At 38.6% G+C, this 13,650-nt stretch overlaps 1 protein-coding gene across 1 annotated transcript in view; it reads left to right on the forward strand.

The window, feature by feature from the left end:
• Nucleotides 1–12,161, forward strand: part of FRS2 (fibroblast growth factor receptor substrate 2) — a 95,492-nt gene extending 83,331 nt beyond the window's left edge. Inside the window, exons 3-7 of the mRNA XM_007953395.2 lie at nucleotides 7,127–7,218; nucleotides 8,504–8,690; nucleotides 9,474–9,632; nucleotides 9,947–10,110; nucleotides 11,211–12,161. Coding sequence (XP_007951586.2) covers nucleotides 7,127–7,218; nucleotides 8,504–8,690; nucleotides 9,474–9,632; nucleotides 9,947–10,110; nucleotides 11,211–12,161 — 1,553 coding nt within the window. The remainder of the gene's footprint in view (nucleotides 1–7,126; nucleotides 7,219–8,503; nucleotides 8,691–9,473; nucleotides 9,633–9,946; nucleotides 10,111–11,210) is intronic.
• Nucleotides 12,162–13,650: the final 1,489 nt, after the last annotated feature.

Raw genomic sequence — 13,650 nt, forward strand, 5'->3', positions numbered from 1 at the left:
TCAATCCTTTGAAGATACCTAAAGATAATTCTTTTGAATTCCTTATCAGAGAGTTCCAATGCTGCTTCTTCTTCCTCAGGGATGTGTTCTGGGTCCGTATACTGCTCCCTTGTTTCTACCACTTTGTCCTGCTTCTTTGTGTGGACTGTGATGGTCTGTTGTCTCTGAGGCATTGTGGTTTTGTTGTATTTAGATCTCTGTTAACAGTTTGTGAAGAGCAGCCAAGGGTGATTCAGGCTCTTCTTGGTGGTTTTTATCGTTGGCCCATTGGTGGAGAAGGAGGTAGTGGCTCTCCTCAGTAAGTGAAGTTGCAGGAGTTGTGGGTGTGGTTGTGTCTTATGGGGACTGTTGTCTCCCACTCAGTTAGACACAAATTACAATTGAATAACCATCAAAAAAAACTTTTCAGTCTTGCGGGCCCGGAGTGTCCTTGGGGTTGCTGGAAAGCAGAACGAGTTCACAAGCCCCAGGAATCTGCTAGAGCGCTGTCTCTTTAAATATCCAAAATAATCAAACCGCCTTTAATCCTTCAAAATGGCGGTGCCCTCCAGACCAGCAAAAATCCACAGCTCAGCCCGCCTTTCTCTTCACCTTCTCCGTTTATTCCCCAACCACCGTGCACAGTGATCTGTGCAGTCCCTGGCTAGCAGGGCTGATTTTTTGGTTAGTTCTTAGGTCCTACCACCACTCGGGGATCTCCAAGCTGTCTGTGCCATCCGGATCGCTCAGTATCGCTGCCAGACCGCATGCCTGTATGTCTCCTTTTTTGGTATTTTCATGCAAATTCTTCTTCCAGTTGGGGTTTAGTCCACTTCTATATCCTTCCCCTCAAGGCTCAGGGGTCCAGGATTATCTTCTGTATCTGTGTTAATTGGTTTCCCTTTTCTTTGTTGAAGAGGGTCTTTGCAGTCTTTATGCCTAGTCTGCCATCTTGCTGGTGAATCTGGTACCCTCCACTCTTGAGCTCTCTTTACTATTTCCTCTAATTCTGAGTTGTTATTTTTATTCTCCACTGGCTTATCCCTATGCCCGTAATTAAGCCCATTTGTGTTCCCCAGAGTTTCAACTCACTTTTTATACTGTCCTTGAACAGTGTCTTATATTTTTATAATTTCAGATACTACCTGTGTTCTAACATTTTTTCTCCTTCCTCTAACCCATTCTTGTGCATTCAACTCTATTGCATATCTCTAGTTGTTGGTTCCCTGGAATCTCAGTTTAAAATATCTGAAACTGTGCTATTCACGATCACTTCCACTTGAAGACTGGGTTTTTCCTGTATCAGGTAATGAAAATAGCACCTTTCATTTGCCAGTCTTGAAACCTGCCTCTTCCTTGCTGCATGCCTAGCCATCTAATGCCTGACTTTCCTCCTAAATATATTTTTAATTGATCATTTCTTCTTTATCCCTACTGTTTGTTTTTAAGTGTCATTGAGTCAATTGCAACTCATAGGTACTCTGTAGGACAGAGTAGAACTGTTTCATAATGTTTCCTAGGCTGAAATCTTCACAGGAGAGATCACCAGGTCTTTTCTCCCATGGAGCAGCTGGTGGATTTGAACTGCCAACCTTTCATTAACAGGCAATTAACCACCTTTATCGTGTTTCATTTTTCAATATCCCTAACTGATTTTGTTTCATCTGAGATAACCCCCTGCCCCCTTAAATTTTCTACAGATTGATATATTTAAAATGCAGATCTGACCTTGTCATTTTCCTGCTTAAAATACTTCAGTGGCTTTTTTTTTAGCATGTGTAGGATAAAATCTATTCTCCTTGACATGGCACACAAGGCTTTTTGTGTTGCATGGAACTGATCTGAAACACTCAGTATGGATCTTCGAGTCCACAGTTAGGTTGCCCCACCATTCATATACCTGCCAGCGTAGGGGTTGTTTTACCTTAATGGAATGCCAATGAAGGTGGCAAGTGGAAGAAAGATTTCTCTGTTCCTTTTGAGAAATTGTTTAAGTACAGTCCTTTGAGGCACAAAGCACACCACGGTAATCTTTTAGCACTTTTACATTCATGAGCAGGCCATGGGTGAGAATGGATATGCAGGTTCAAGAAGGGCCCCCCGCCCCCCATTTTTTTTGTGTTTTTTGTTATTGTTGTTGTTTTTGTTTTTAATGTTTCTGTCAGTTATCCCTCAGCTTCTTCTTTTTTTTTAATCTTTATTATTTATTCTTTTGCTTCCTATAATTCTATAAGTCATTCATTTATTAAACATTTATAGAGCTTGTGCTATTTTAAACCATATACTTAGTGCCCTAAAAATTGAAGAAGACAGAGTCACTGTCTTCAGAGAGATCACCGTGAAGTGAATGATGCCGACAGATAAACACAGTGTGATTGTGTGCCATTGGGTCAGTTCTAAATTATAGTGACCCTGTATGACAGAGTAGAACTGCCCATAAGGTTTCCTAGGCAGTAATCTTTATGGTAGCAGTCCACCAGATCTTTTCTCCTGCGGAGCCACTGAGCGAATGCTTAACTATAGTGCCACCAGGGTCTTAACATTACGATAGAATATGATAAATGTCATGAAAGAGTTATGCCCATTCTACTGTGAGAACACTGGAGGCATCTTTTTTTTTTTTCCTTTTTAAATAATATTTTATTAGCTTGGAGCAATACCAGAGCCATCGCAGGAGCGAGAGTCTCACTCCCTCAGTGGAGTGGCTAATGCTCTGTTGTTTCTTACTATCTCGAGACCATACCCAGGTCTCATGGAGGAGACTCCATCTCGAGGCAGGCAGTCTCAAGAGTGATCTCACTCAGAACCCATACATTTGCAGCATGGTACTCAATCTGCTCGGAGTGCCCAAGGTGTCAGTGAGGTTAAGGTAAGGCCGTCGGTGGCCAGTGTGGGTAGTAGCTGGCACTTTCTAGAGACTCCCAGTACCAGGGATTGATCAGCAGCAGCAGCTTGTCTTGAGTAACCTGGTGCTGGTTCTATTCTACTAAGCTTCGTTCCGTGGAGTCTAATAGAGTAAACATCAGTATTGCCATGACCAAGTTGAAGAGAGTGTCACTACACACTACAAATTACATCACAAGAACTGCAGATATTGAGATCATCCACACAAGCTCATCCCTGATGCTGGCTGATAAGTACTAACTCTGTTTACCTTCTCTTGCATAAGTCCTTCATGTGTGGAGGCAGCCACCCTAGTTTGTGGATATTCTTATGTATTAATAAGCCTGACATTGTGGAAAGACACAAAACAAAATAATAAAATAATTTTATTGTGTATTTGGTGAAAGTATATATAACAAATTATGTTCCCATTTAACAGTTTCTACACATGGTATTCAGTGATGGGTCATCATTCTCATTCGTTCTGTTTTGATTGTACCATTTCAAGTATTCTACTTTCCCTGGCCTCTTACCTTCTAATCTTTGTTTTAGAGTAATTTTGACTATTTGAACTCAGATGATTTTTTAGAGGAGTTCATTACTCTCAACTGATAGTCTTCATTTTATGAGCCAATCTGTTATTTAGCTAAAAGGTGACCTCAAGAGATAATTTCATTTTAAAGTTACAGAATATCTCAGGACAGTAGTCAAAGGGAGTCCTCTAACCTCCACTGGTCCAGTCACACTAAAAACGCATGCCTGTTGAGTCGGACCCAACTCATAGTGACCCCTTGTTGGGTTTTCGAGGTGGAATCAATACGGAAATAGATTGCCCAACCTTCCTTTTGAGGAGTGGCTGGTGGATTTGAACAGCCAGCCTTCTGGTTAGCAGTCATATGCTTTAGGCACTACGCCACCAGAGCTCCTTACGTGTGGACTTCTTAAGAATTTGGGCTCTGTTCCACATTTTTCTCCCATTCTATCAGTATTTTTCTATTGTGGCCCTGATCACAGAATGGTTAGTAGTGGTAGCCAAGCACTACTCACCATATTGTGATGTGGAACATGTACTTTATGAACTGTACTATGTCAGTTAACTGAGTTGTCCTATGAAACTATGGTCCTGTGCCTTCAGACCCAGAAAACCAGCCTTACAAGGTGTTTGGTTGTCTCTAAAAAGTATCTGCAACTATGTCCTGTATGTGGTTTATTATATATGAATATATGTGCATGCACGCACATAGCTGTGTATATATATGCCTACTCTGAACTCCAGTCAAACTGCACGCCTCACTTTCTTCTTAGTGCACTGTGACCTTTCATAACTTTTGTCTCTGCACATACTCTTTTTCTGTCACAAGTGTCTAATTCTATTTTTTGCCTAGCATACTGTTTCTGATCACCTTTTAAGTCCCAGCTCCAATAGAGACTATGACTAAATGAACTATACCTAACTGAAAGTTAGTTTCTCCCTGTGCACACTAATAGTTCTAATAGTAAATTTTATCATTTGTTGTTGTTGTTAGTTGCTTTTGAGTCAGTTCCAACTCATGCCCACTCTCTGTGCAAAGAAGAACTGCCCCATAGGGTTTTCATTAAGACTGTGACCTTTTGGAAGAAGATCACGAGGTCTGTCTTCTAAGATGCCTCTGAGTGGGATTAAACCACCAACTTCTAGTAGCTGACTGCTTAACCATTTGTACCACCCAGCATTATAAATAACTGTTTACATGTCTGTCTCTTCCTTTCAAACTATGGCTCTTCAAAGGTGCAGACTGTGTCTGAACCTGGCTGGCATATTAGAGCAAAATACCAAATAACATGAGGCTTAACTTTAATTTTTTTTTTTTTTTTTAATCTTTTCTTTTCATTTATATACTACATGTCTGTCAGATTGTCATACTGTTGTGGCTTGCTTGTTGCTATGATGCTGAAAACTATACCACTGTATTTCAGATACTAGTAGGGTCACCCATAATGGACTAGTTTCAACAGAGCTTCCAGACTAAGACTAGAAGAAAGGTATGGCAATGTAATTCTGAAATTAGCCAATGAAAACTGTATGGATCATCACAGAATATTGTCTTATATAATGCTAGAAGATGAGCCCGCCTGAGTGAGAAGGTTCTGAAACACAGTGGACACAGCATTGGACTCAGGCATACCAACAATCATGAAAATAGCACATGACCTGAGAGTGTTTCATTCTGTTGTACATGGGGTCACATGGGTCGGAGTTGACTTGACAAAGTTTAGAACACCCACTATGTGATAGATATTGTGTTAGGCACTGGGAGTGCAGGCATGAATAACACCCATTCCTGCTGTGAAGGAGGTGACAATGGAAGAAAGAAGATCAATAAGCAATCTATCACAATTTCTACTAAGTAGACAGTATGATAGATGTATGATGCTGGAATATCTTGGGTATTTGGGGGGAAACCTAATTTGAAGTCAGGGGAGGCTTCCTGGAGGCACTGCCCTCTGACTTGAGTCTTGAGAAAGGAAAGAAGCAAAAGGAGAGCCGTGCGTGAAGGACGTGAGAGAATGAGGTACTCTGGGAAAATCGCAGATCATTCAGCATGACAAGATTCAGTGCCGAAGATAATTCAGAAATGGTTGCAGCAGTATATTGACAGAGAACTTCCAGAAATGCAAGCTAGATTCAGAAGAGGATGTAGAATGAAGAATGTTATTGCTGATCTCAGATATTGTTAACTGAAAGCAAGCAGTACCAGAAAGATAGTTACCTATGTTTCATTGACTATGCAAAACTGTGGACTTTGAAGGACCTTATATGTCACTTATACCAGTTATGTCATATTGATAAATTTTGAATTTTATCCTAAAGATGGTGAAGAACCACAGGTTTCAGTCTAGATTTATGTTTTTAATGTTTAATGGTTTCCTGTGCTTTCTTGCCTCCTCCTTTTTCAAATATTGTCACATTCATTCTAGTATTTTTCCTTATTTGTAAGTGATGTTTTGGGTTTTTCCTTTTATTCATCCCGAGTGTTTGTAGAGTTATCTATAACCTCTAATCTCTAACCTTCTATGGAAAAGAAGGATTAGGTAGACATTCTGTGATAATTAAGGTTGTGTGTCAGCTTGGCTGGACCATGGCTTTGAGTAGCTTGATGGTTGAATGCAGTTATTCCCCATGATGAGATTGGACGTGGTATAATCAACTCCAATGTGGAATCTGCTGTTGGCAGCTTTTTAGCTGTCTTCAGGGTATGGCCTGCTTCTAGTATATATTGAGAAGCTTTGAGAAAGGTCTCTAGCTTTTGGCAAAATTTGGATCCTGTGGTTGGCTGAGTCATCTCCAGTTTCTAGATATATGCCAGTGGCCTGCGTGTTGCCTTCCAATCTTGGGATTGTACTCATGGTCTGCTGTGTTGCCAGCTGACCTTAGGCCATTTTACCTGCAGACCTCGGGTTCACTAGCCTCAGCAGTCTGCAGCTGCCCGAGTCAGAAGAAGCCTCAAGCTTGCTCCAGTGGGCCTGGAACAAAGAGGCAGAGCTGAAGCCCAAGGTGGAGGGCTCTTCACTCAACCCCTAGAGCTGGCACTCTGAATTTGGACTTGTAGCCTCCTAAATTGTGAGAGAATAAATGCCTGTTTGTTAAAGCCATCCACTTGTGGTAGTTCTGTTGTAGCAGCACTAGAGAACCAAGATACATTCTTTACCAGTTTGACAGTATTCCATGTGCTATTTTAGTGTTTGAATTTGAATTGTCTTTCTTACTAATATACTATTCCAAGTGTGCTTATGTGTTTCATTTACCAATGAACTCCTATTTTATGGGGTACTTAAAAGATACTACAGTAAATAACAAAAATCAAAATACCTGTTAAGCCAGAAGTCTAGCACCCCAACCTTGGTAATTTATGAATGACATGAAATTCCTAATAATTCCATGAGTGACTTTATTTAAATAGAATTATATATAAAGCGTTAAATTGCTTTGTTTTTTAGATATTTTTAGGTCAGCAGACCTTTGCTAATTAAACTGAAAATTTGAGGCTTCTGTGAAGGCTGTGTCACAGAATTTATTGTCAGTGTCACTGAGCAAAATTCACCATCTAGTTCTGTGAAATCTAACACAAGCCATCTACCTTGTTGGGTTTTCTTTTCCTCATAAGCTCATAAGAGGGGTACAGGGTGTGTGTTAGATGATTTCCTTTTCCTGTTTTATGATTTTTGTATCCTAGATCTAACAGTTGTTTCCAAATTACTTCTTTTTTTTTTTTTTTTAATGTAGAGCTCACATGGTCTTCTGAAGAAGCCATGGGTAGCTGTTGTAGCTGTCCAGATAAAGACACTGTCCCAGATAACCATCGGAACAAGTTTAAGGTCAGTAAAACTAGTTGATGTATATGTCTCACTGCCTCCTTGGATGTTCGTCTTTTATTTCACTGACTATAGCTTACCTCCTCACTTGGATGTCTATACCCTTTATTTCTCTTTTTCCCTACTCTGCCTTTTCATGTTTCAACAAATACATTCGTAATAACAGTATAGCCTCTTTTCCTTTTACCTTGGTCCTCTATATCCAGTTAGCCACACAATTGTGTAATACTTACTCTAAAATGCCATTTTAAAGGTGTCTTTTCCGTCCTGTCACTACTTTCTAGTCTAAGCCCTGATTACTTCAAGCCTGGATAATCTCTTAACTAGTTCCTACCTACAGTCACCCCTGTAATCCATCCTGCAGTTGTCTTAAACTTCGTCTTCCTCTTTCATCATGCATTTAACTGTTCACTAATACTTCTGTAGGTGTTTTGCTATCTGTAGACTAACTGCTGTCTATTCCTTATTCATCCAAAGCTACTTAGTGTGTTCTGTAATCTGACCTCAATCTGTTATAAATTATAGCCACTAAATCAGACAAATCTAAATTTGTCACAGTCTTGTTATTTCATAGTTTTGTGACCTTTGATAGGTTCCATTATCACAAATTAGTTCCGTTTCTGACCAGTAGAGAAATAGTGTTTCCTGCCATCTAGGATTGGTGTGGGGATTAAATGAGAAAAATACATGTAAAGCACTTCATTCAGTTGCAGGCACGTAGTAAGTTCACCATAAATGTTACCTATCATTCTTAGTTTTTAGACAGTTTCTGAACCTCTACAATATAAAACCCATCCTTACATGATCTATACCAATCTTGTTTGAAGCGTCCCTTCTTTCATTTCTGCCTTAGCTTTTATCTTTATGATGTGTCCTACAACTCCTTACCAACCAACTTTGCCCTTTTATTTTCTATTTAAATTTAACTATACCTGAGGCCCAGCTGAGTCTTTCCTCTTGTATGAAGGCTTCTCCAGTAGCTTTAAACTACAGTTCTTTGCCTTTGCAGCCTCTATTACACTTATCTGTCAGTTGATCATATACAGTTTTGTGCTCTTGACTTTCTATGTTTGTATATCTTGACTCCTCAGCAGGAATATGAGTTCCTTGCAGATGTGAACCGTTGCTGCATAATCCATGTAAAATACACTTTGATGAATGAACTAACAAATGAGTGAATAACTGAACCAACGAGCAACAATGCATTTTCCTGATGCATTAATGAAATATTTGGATGACTATCAAGTGGAGGAATTATCTTAGCACTAATTAAACTTTCTTTTTTTAGGTCATTAATGTGGATGATGATGGGAATGAGTTAGGTTCTGGCATAATGGAACTTACAGACACAGAATTGATTTTATACACCCGCAAACGTGACTCGGTAAAATGGCACTACCTCTGCCTGCGACGCTATGGCTATGATTCAAATCTCTTCTCTTTTGAAAGCGGTCGAAGGTGTCAAACTGGACAAGGTAGGTAGAACCTTTATTTTTTAATCTCTGATTTTGTCATATTTAATTTTTTTTTTCTGGTTACTGTGAATTTAGTAGTTGAATTAATATTTTTATTTTCTCCTAAAATAAAAAAATTCCCAAATAAGTGGATTACATTTAACAAATATTTATTAAGCATATTTTCTATGTCAAGAATCTTGACTCATGCTAACTTTAAGACTTCTAGTAGATGAGTAATCCTGGTAAGTTAACTATACGTCTTTAACGTTATACCTTGATTTGGGGGGAAGAGCCTAAACTTCTGGAGTCAAACAAACCTAGTTTAATTCTTTGCTACCTACTACCTAGATGACGTTGGCAAATTACATGACCTCTACTGCACTTCAAATTATTTTATGTGAACCAGAATAATACCTGTCTTTCAGAATTATTATGATAATTAAGCAAAATAACCATTGTAAAACACATAATAAAAGGCCTATGAAATGGTAAGTGCTCACCTTGATAATGGCAAATTGTGCTCCCCTGCTGTGAGAAAGGAGAGCACGGTAGTGTGCAGCCTTGTTTGTGTGGGCTTTGTTTTGGACTCTTAGACAAATGCACATTATTCTGTGAACTTCCTTTTGGGTTTTATGTTTTGAACCTGGGAATATCATTCATTTATTGATACTTACTTAAAAGACTTTCCTTGCTCATAGTACACACAATGCTTGCTTTGCAGGTTTATTCTTTGACAGGTGTTTCTGTGGCTTTTTTGAAGGCTTAATAATAACCATTTTCCCCTTCTGTTTATATTTATAGGAATCTTTGCCTTTAAGTGTGCTCGTGCAGAAGAATTATTCAACATGTTGCAAGAGATTATGCAAAATAATAGTATAAATGTCGTAGAAGAGCCAGTTGTAGAAAGGAATAATCATCAGACAGAATTGGAAGTCCCCAGAACACCTCGAACACCTACTAGTAAGTGCCTGTTTTCATTGACATGTTTTTATTAACAAACTAAATGTCACTGTTGGCTAATATAAATGTAATGGTTGTCAATTTTAAAATACAGTTAGCTGTAACTATAAACATTTTTAGTATTTTAAATATGAAAACAGTAAATGCTCACTATTATCTAAGGTATGAAAATGGAGCGGGCAGTATTTGTGCCCTGACTTATGCTATCTGTCCAGAAATGCCTGCCTTAATCCCTCAGTGCAGATTTGATTGTCATTCTTTCCCCACCCCATATCCTACCTTTCTCCGTAAACAAATAAACAAAAACTTCTCAGCCCCAGGGTTTGCTGCTCAGAACTTACCTAATGGATATCCCCGATATCCCTCATTTGGAGATGGCTCGTCTCATCCTTCAAGCAGACACCCTTCAGTGGGGAGTGCACGCCTACCTTCAGTAGGTGAAGAATCTACACATCCTTTGCTTGTGGCTGAGGAGCAAGTAAGTATTTGCTACTATGACCGTGATAATGATTGTGTAGAGTTAAAGTGTTACTGTAATAATCCTTAAAGGTTGTATTCTGCATTGAATATTAACTTCCACTATTTATAGATTACTTTTGTAGTGAAGAATTAAAGTAAATAGCATCTATTTGCTGGTATGTATTGCCTAAGTGCAGATGTTGAGGGAAATGAAACTTAGTATTAAAATGGTTCATGAGATCATAGGAAAGTCGCTTCTATAGATAAACATAAATGTTGGAAATTTAGAAAGAAAGACATAGCTAATAGTTTCCCTTACAATCATGGGAGAAAGAAGGGCTGTTTATTCACAGGTAGACATTTCAGGGGGCAGGAGTGCATGGAGGGATGGACACAGGGAAGAGGTAACTATCGGGAAGAAGTTGGGGGGAGCTGTTACATTGTGGTAAATTGTAGTCAATGTTGTGAGACAAAGTGTATGTGAACTGCTATATGGAAAGTGAATTTGCTCTGTAAACTTTCACCCAAATCACAATTTAAAATAAAAATGATCGGTTTAAGACATATCCTATACTGATAGGCCTCATTAACATAAAAAAAGAAAATTGTTCCCAAACAGAATTACATCCACAAGTATGTTGTTGTTATGTGTCCTTGAGTCGAACCGACTCATAGAAACCCCTCCTTGGGTTTCCGAAGCAGTAACACTAGGGAAGTAGATTGCCCAACCTAGGGATTAGGATTTACAACACATATTTTGGGGGACACAATTCAGTCCATTACAAATAGTTTGGTGAGAATTTCTAGGACATTATCAAAATGATAATCCTTATTTTGTTCCTTGGTTTATTTTTTTAACAGACTGTTTCATATGTTTCACCATCAAGTATAATGCTGCATGTTATTTTAAAGTAGTTATATTCTTTCACTAAGTTAGGAAGACATTTCTACACACACATACACTTTTTAAAATTAGTTTTTAAAAAATCAAAACAGGTATAAAAGCTTTTGAAGTAGGAGTGCATTTAGAAAGTTAATCAATAAAATTAACTGGTGTGGTCAGGTGTTTTTTGTCATTTTTTAAGCAAGTTATTGATTCCCTTTCTTGTTTCTTTTCAGGTACATACTTATGTCAACACTACAGGTATGCAAGAAGAGCGGAAAAACCGAGCAAGTGTGCACGTCCCATTGGAGGCAAGAGTTTCTAATGCTGAAAGCAACACGCCAAAAGAGGAAGCAAGTAGTATTGAGGACAGGGACCCTCAGATTCTTCTTGAGCCCGAAGGAGTCAAATTTGTTTTAGGACCAACTCCTGTGCAAAAACAATTAATGGAAAAAGAGAAACTAGAGCAACTTGGAAGAGATCAAGTTAGTGGAAGTGGAGCAAATAACACAGAATGGGACACTGGATACGACAGTGATGAACGAAGAGATACACCCTCTGTTAATAAACTAGTGTATGAAAATATAAATGGGCTATCTATCCCTAGTGCCTCAGGGGTCAGGAGAGGTCGTCTGACATCCACCAGTACCTCAGATACCCAGAACATCAACAACTCAGCTCAGAGGAGAACTGCATTATTAAACTATGAAAATTTACCATCTTTGCCTCCTGTTTGGGAAGCCCGCAAACTAAGTAGGGATGAAGATGACACTTTGGGACCAAAGACTCCATCTCTAAATGGCTACCATAATAATCTAGATCCAATGCATAACTATGTAAATACAGAGAATGTAACAGTGCCAGCAAGTGCTCACAAAATAGAATATTCAAGGCGTCGGGACTGTACACCGACAGTCTTTAACTTTGATATCAGACGCCCAAGTTTAGAACACAGGCAGCTCAATTACATACAGGTTGACTTGGAAGGTGGCAGTGACTCCGACAACCCTCAGACTCCAAAAACACCTACCACTCCCCTTCCACAAACCCCTACCAGGCGCACAGAGTTGTATGCTGTGATAGACATCGAGAGAACTGCTGCTATGTCAAATTTGCAGAAAGCACTGCCACGAGATGATGGTACATCTAGGAAAACTAGACATAATAGTACTGATCTGCCCATGTGAACCTGGAAAGCATTTTATTGTTTGCACCTTTGTGAAGTTTTTAAAAATGAAGATGCAAGTGCTTCATTTTCATTTCTAAACACTAACTCCTTTTATAGACTGATAAAAAATTTTTCTGAATATTTCATGTGCTTCTTTAACAAAAGGGAATTAATGTAGAGCAGGTACTCATTAAAGAACACTAATTTCATTATATACTACTCATTATTGTACAGCAGCATTCCCATTTTCACAGTGCCTATTTAAAATGAAAGTTGAAGTGAGTGACATGCTGGTTGCTTTTTATCAATATTCTGGACTTATGCATATTATTCATGTCTAAGTCATGGTTGGCATTTAAAACATTTTATAAAGCCTCCTGATAAAGTGCATTGCTAACAGGTAACTCTAGGCTTTGAAAGTAATATCTGTAGATTCACCAGTCACAGCGTGTGGCTTCCAGCATGTAACGTGAGGAATCCTTTATTTCCTTGCTTAACGGCTTTTTGACTTGAGCCAAAACATAGGTAAAGGAAATACAAGTACCACACCTCCTTATATGCCAGTCAGCTCCTTGGCCTTCAGTGTTTTTAGAAAGAATCCTATGTCCATGATCATGGTTTGCTGTTGGTGTGTTAGAAAGGCAAAAAGGAGAAAACATTTTCTGTTTACTCATCTCATGATGGCATTTGAAGGGCATGCCCACATATCTTAATCAAAATCATAATTGGCTCAAAAATTAGTCTCAGGTCACTTTACCCAAAAACATTCGAAAATATGAACCATGATCTCTTGAAAATTCCTCTCTTAGCTTATTAACATTGGCATTGTTTTCTGGAGGAGGTATTTTTGCCATTAGGTTTCCATTTACCTTCAGTTTTTTCCTTTGGTGTTTGGGATGTCTTACTGTGTTACTTAATGTCTTTTTCAATTTAAAATGTCTGAGTTTGTACATAGTTTTGAGATTGGATTATATGTTCATTGTTGTTTGGTTTGCATTTTTGTCAAATGATGATTTTGAAGGTTCATTTGGAACTTACTGTTATTCTATAACAGGGTTGCCCTTGTCCAGTATTTATTTATATGCTGTTTACTTTTCAAGTTGATAAAACATTTTCTCAATTTTTAATTTCACATGTGTCCATAGGTGATCTCTTTAGCAGCTGAGAAAAAAAAGAAAGGTACTTTTAACACAAAGTTCTCTAAAGGTACTGTGTGTTCTCTGTGGGCACGCTCCCCAGCACTTTAGCAGTGATTCACTCAGTTACATGGCTGCAGTTGTACTCTGCCCACTGTAGTGTTCCTCGGCTCTGCTGTGTTTTCACTCATAGCTGGATCTTTGATTACTTCTTGATTTCAGTAGAATATTAATATTGTTGCCAGCATAGCAGGTACAGTGAAAGTCTTGTAACAATGAGACTGTGTCATACTTAAGGATTTAGAATGAATTGAAGTTTATATGAACTGATGAGAGTCCATATGTGAAATTCTTGAAATACCAAGAATGTCT

Source organism: Orycteropus afer, unplaced genomic scaffold, assembly GCF_000298275.1.
Source record: "Orycteropus afer afer isolate SDZICR_OR568_19922 unplaced genomic scaffold, OryAfe1.0 scaffold00392, whole genome shotgun sequence".
Taxonomy (NCBI): domain Eukaryota; kingdom Metazoa; phylum Chordata; class Mammalia; order Tubulidentata; family Orycteropodidae; genus Orycteropus; species Orycteropus afer.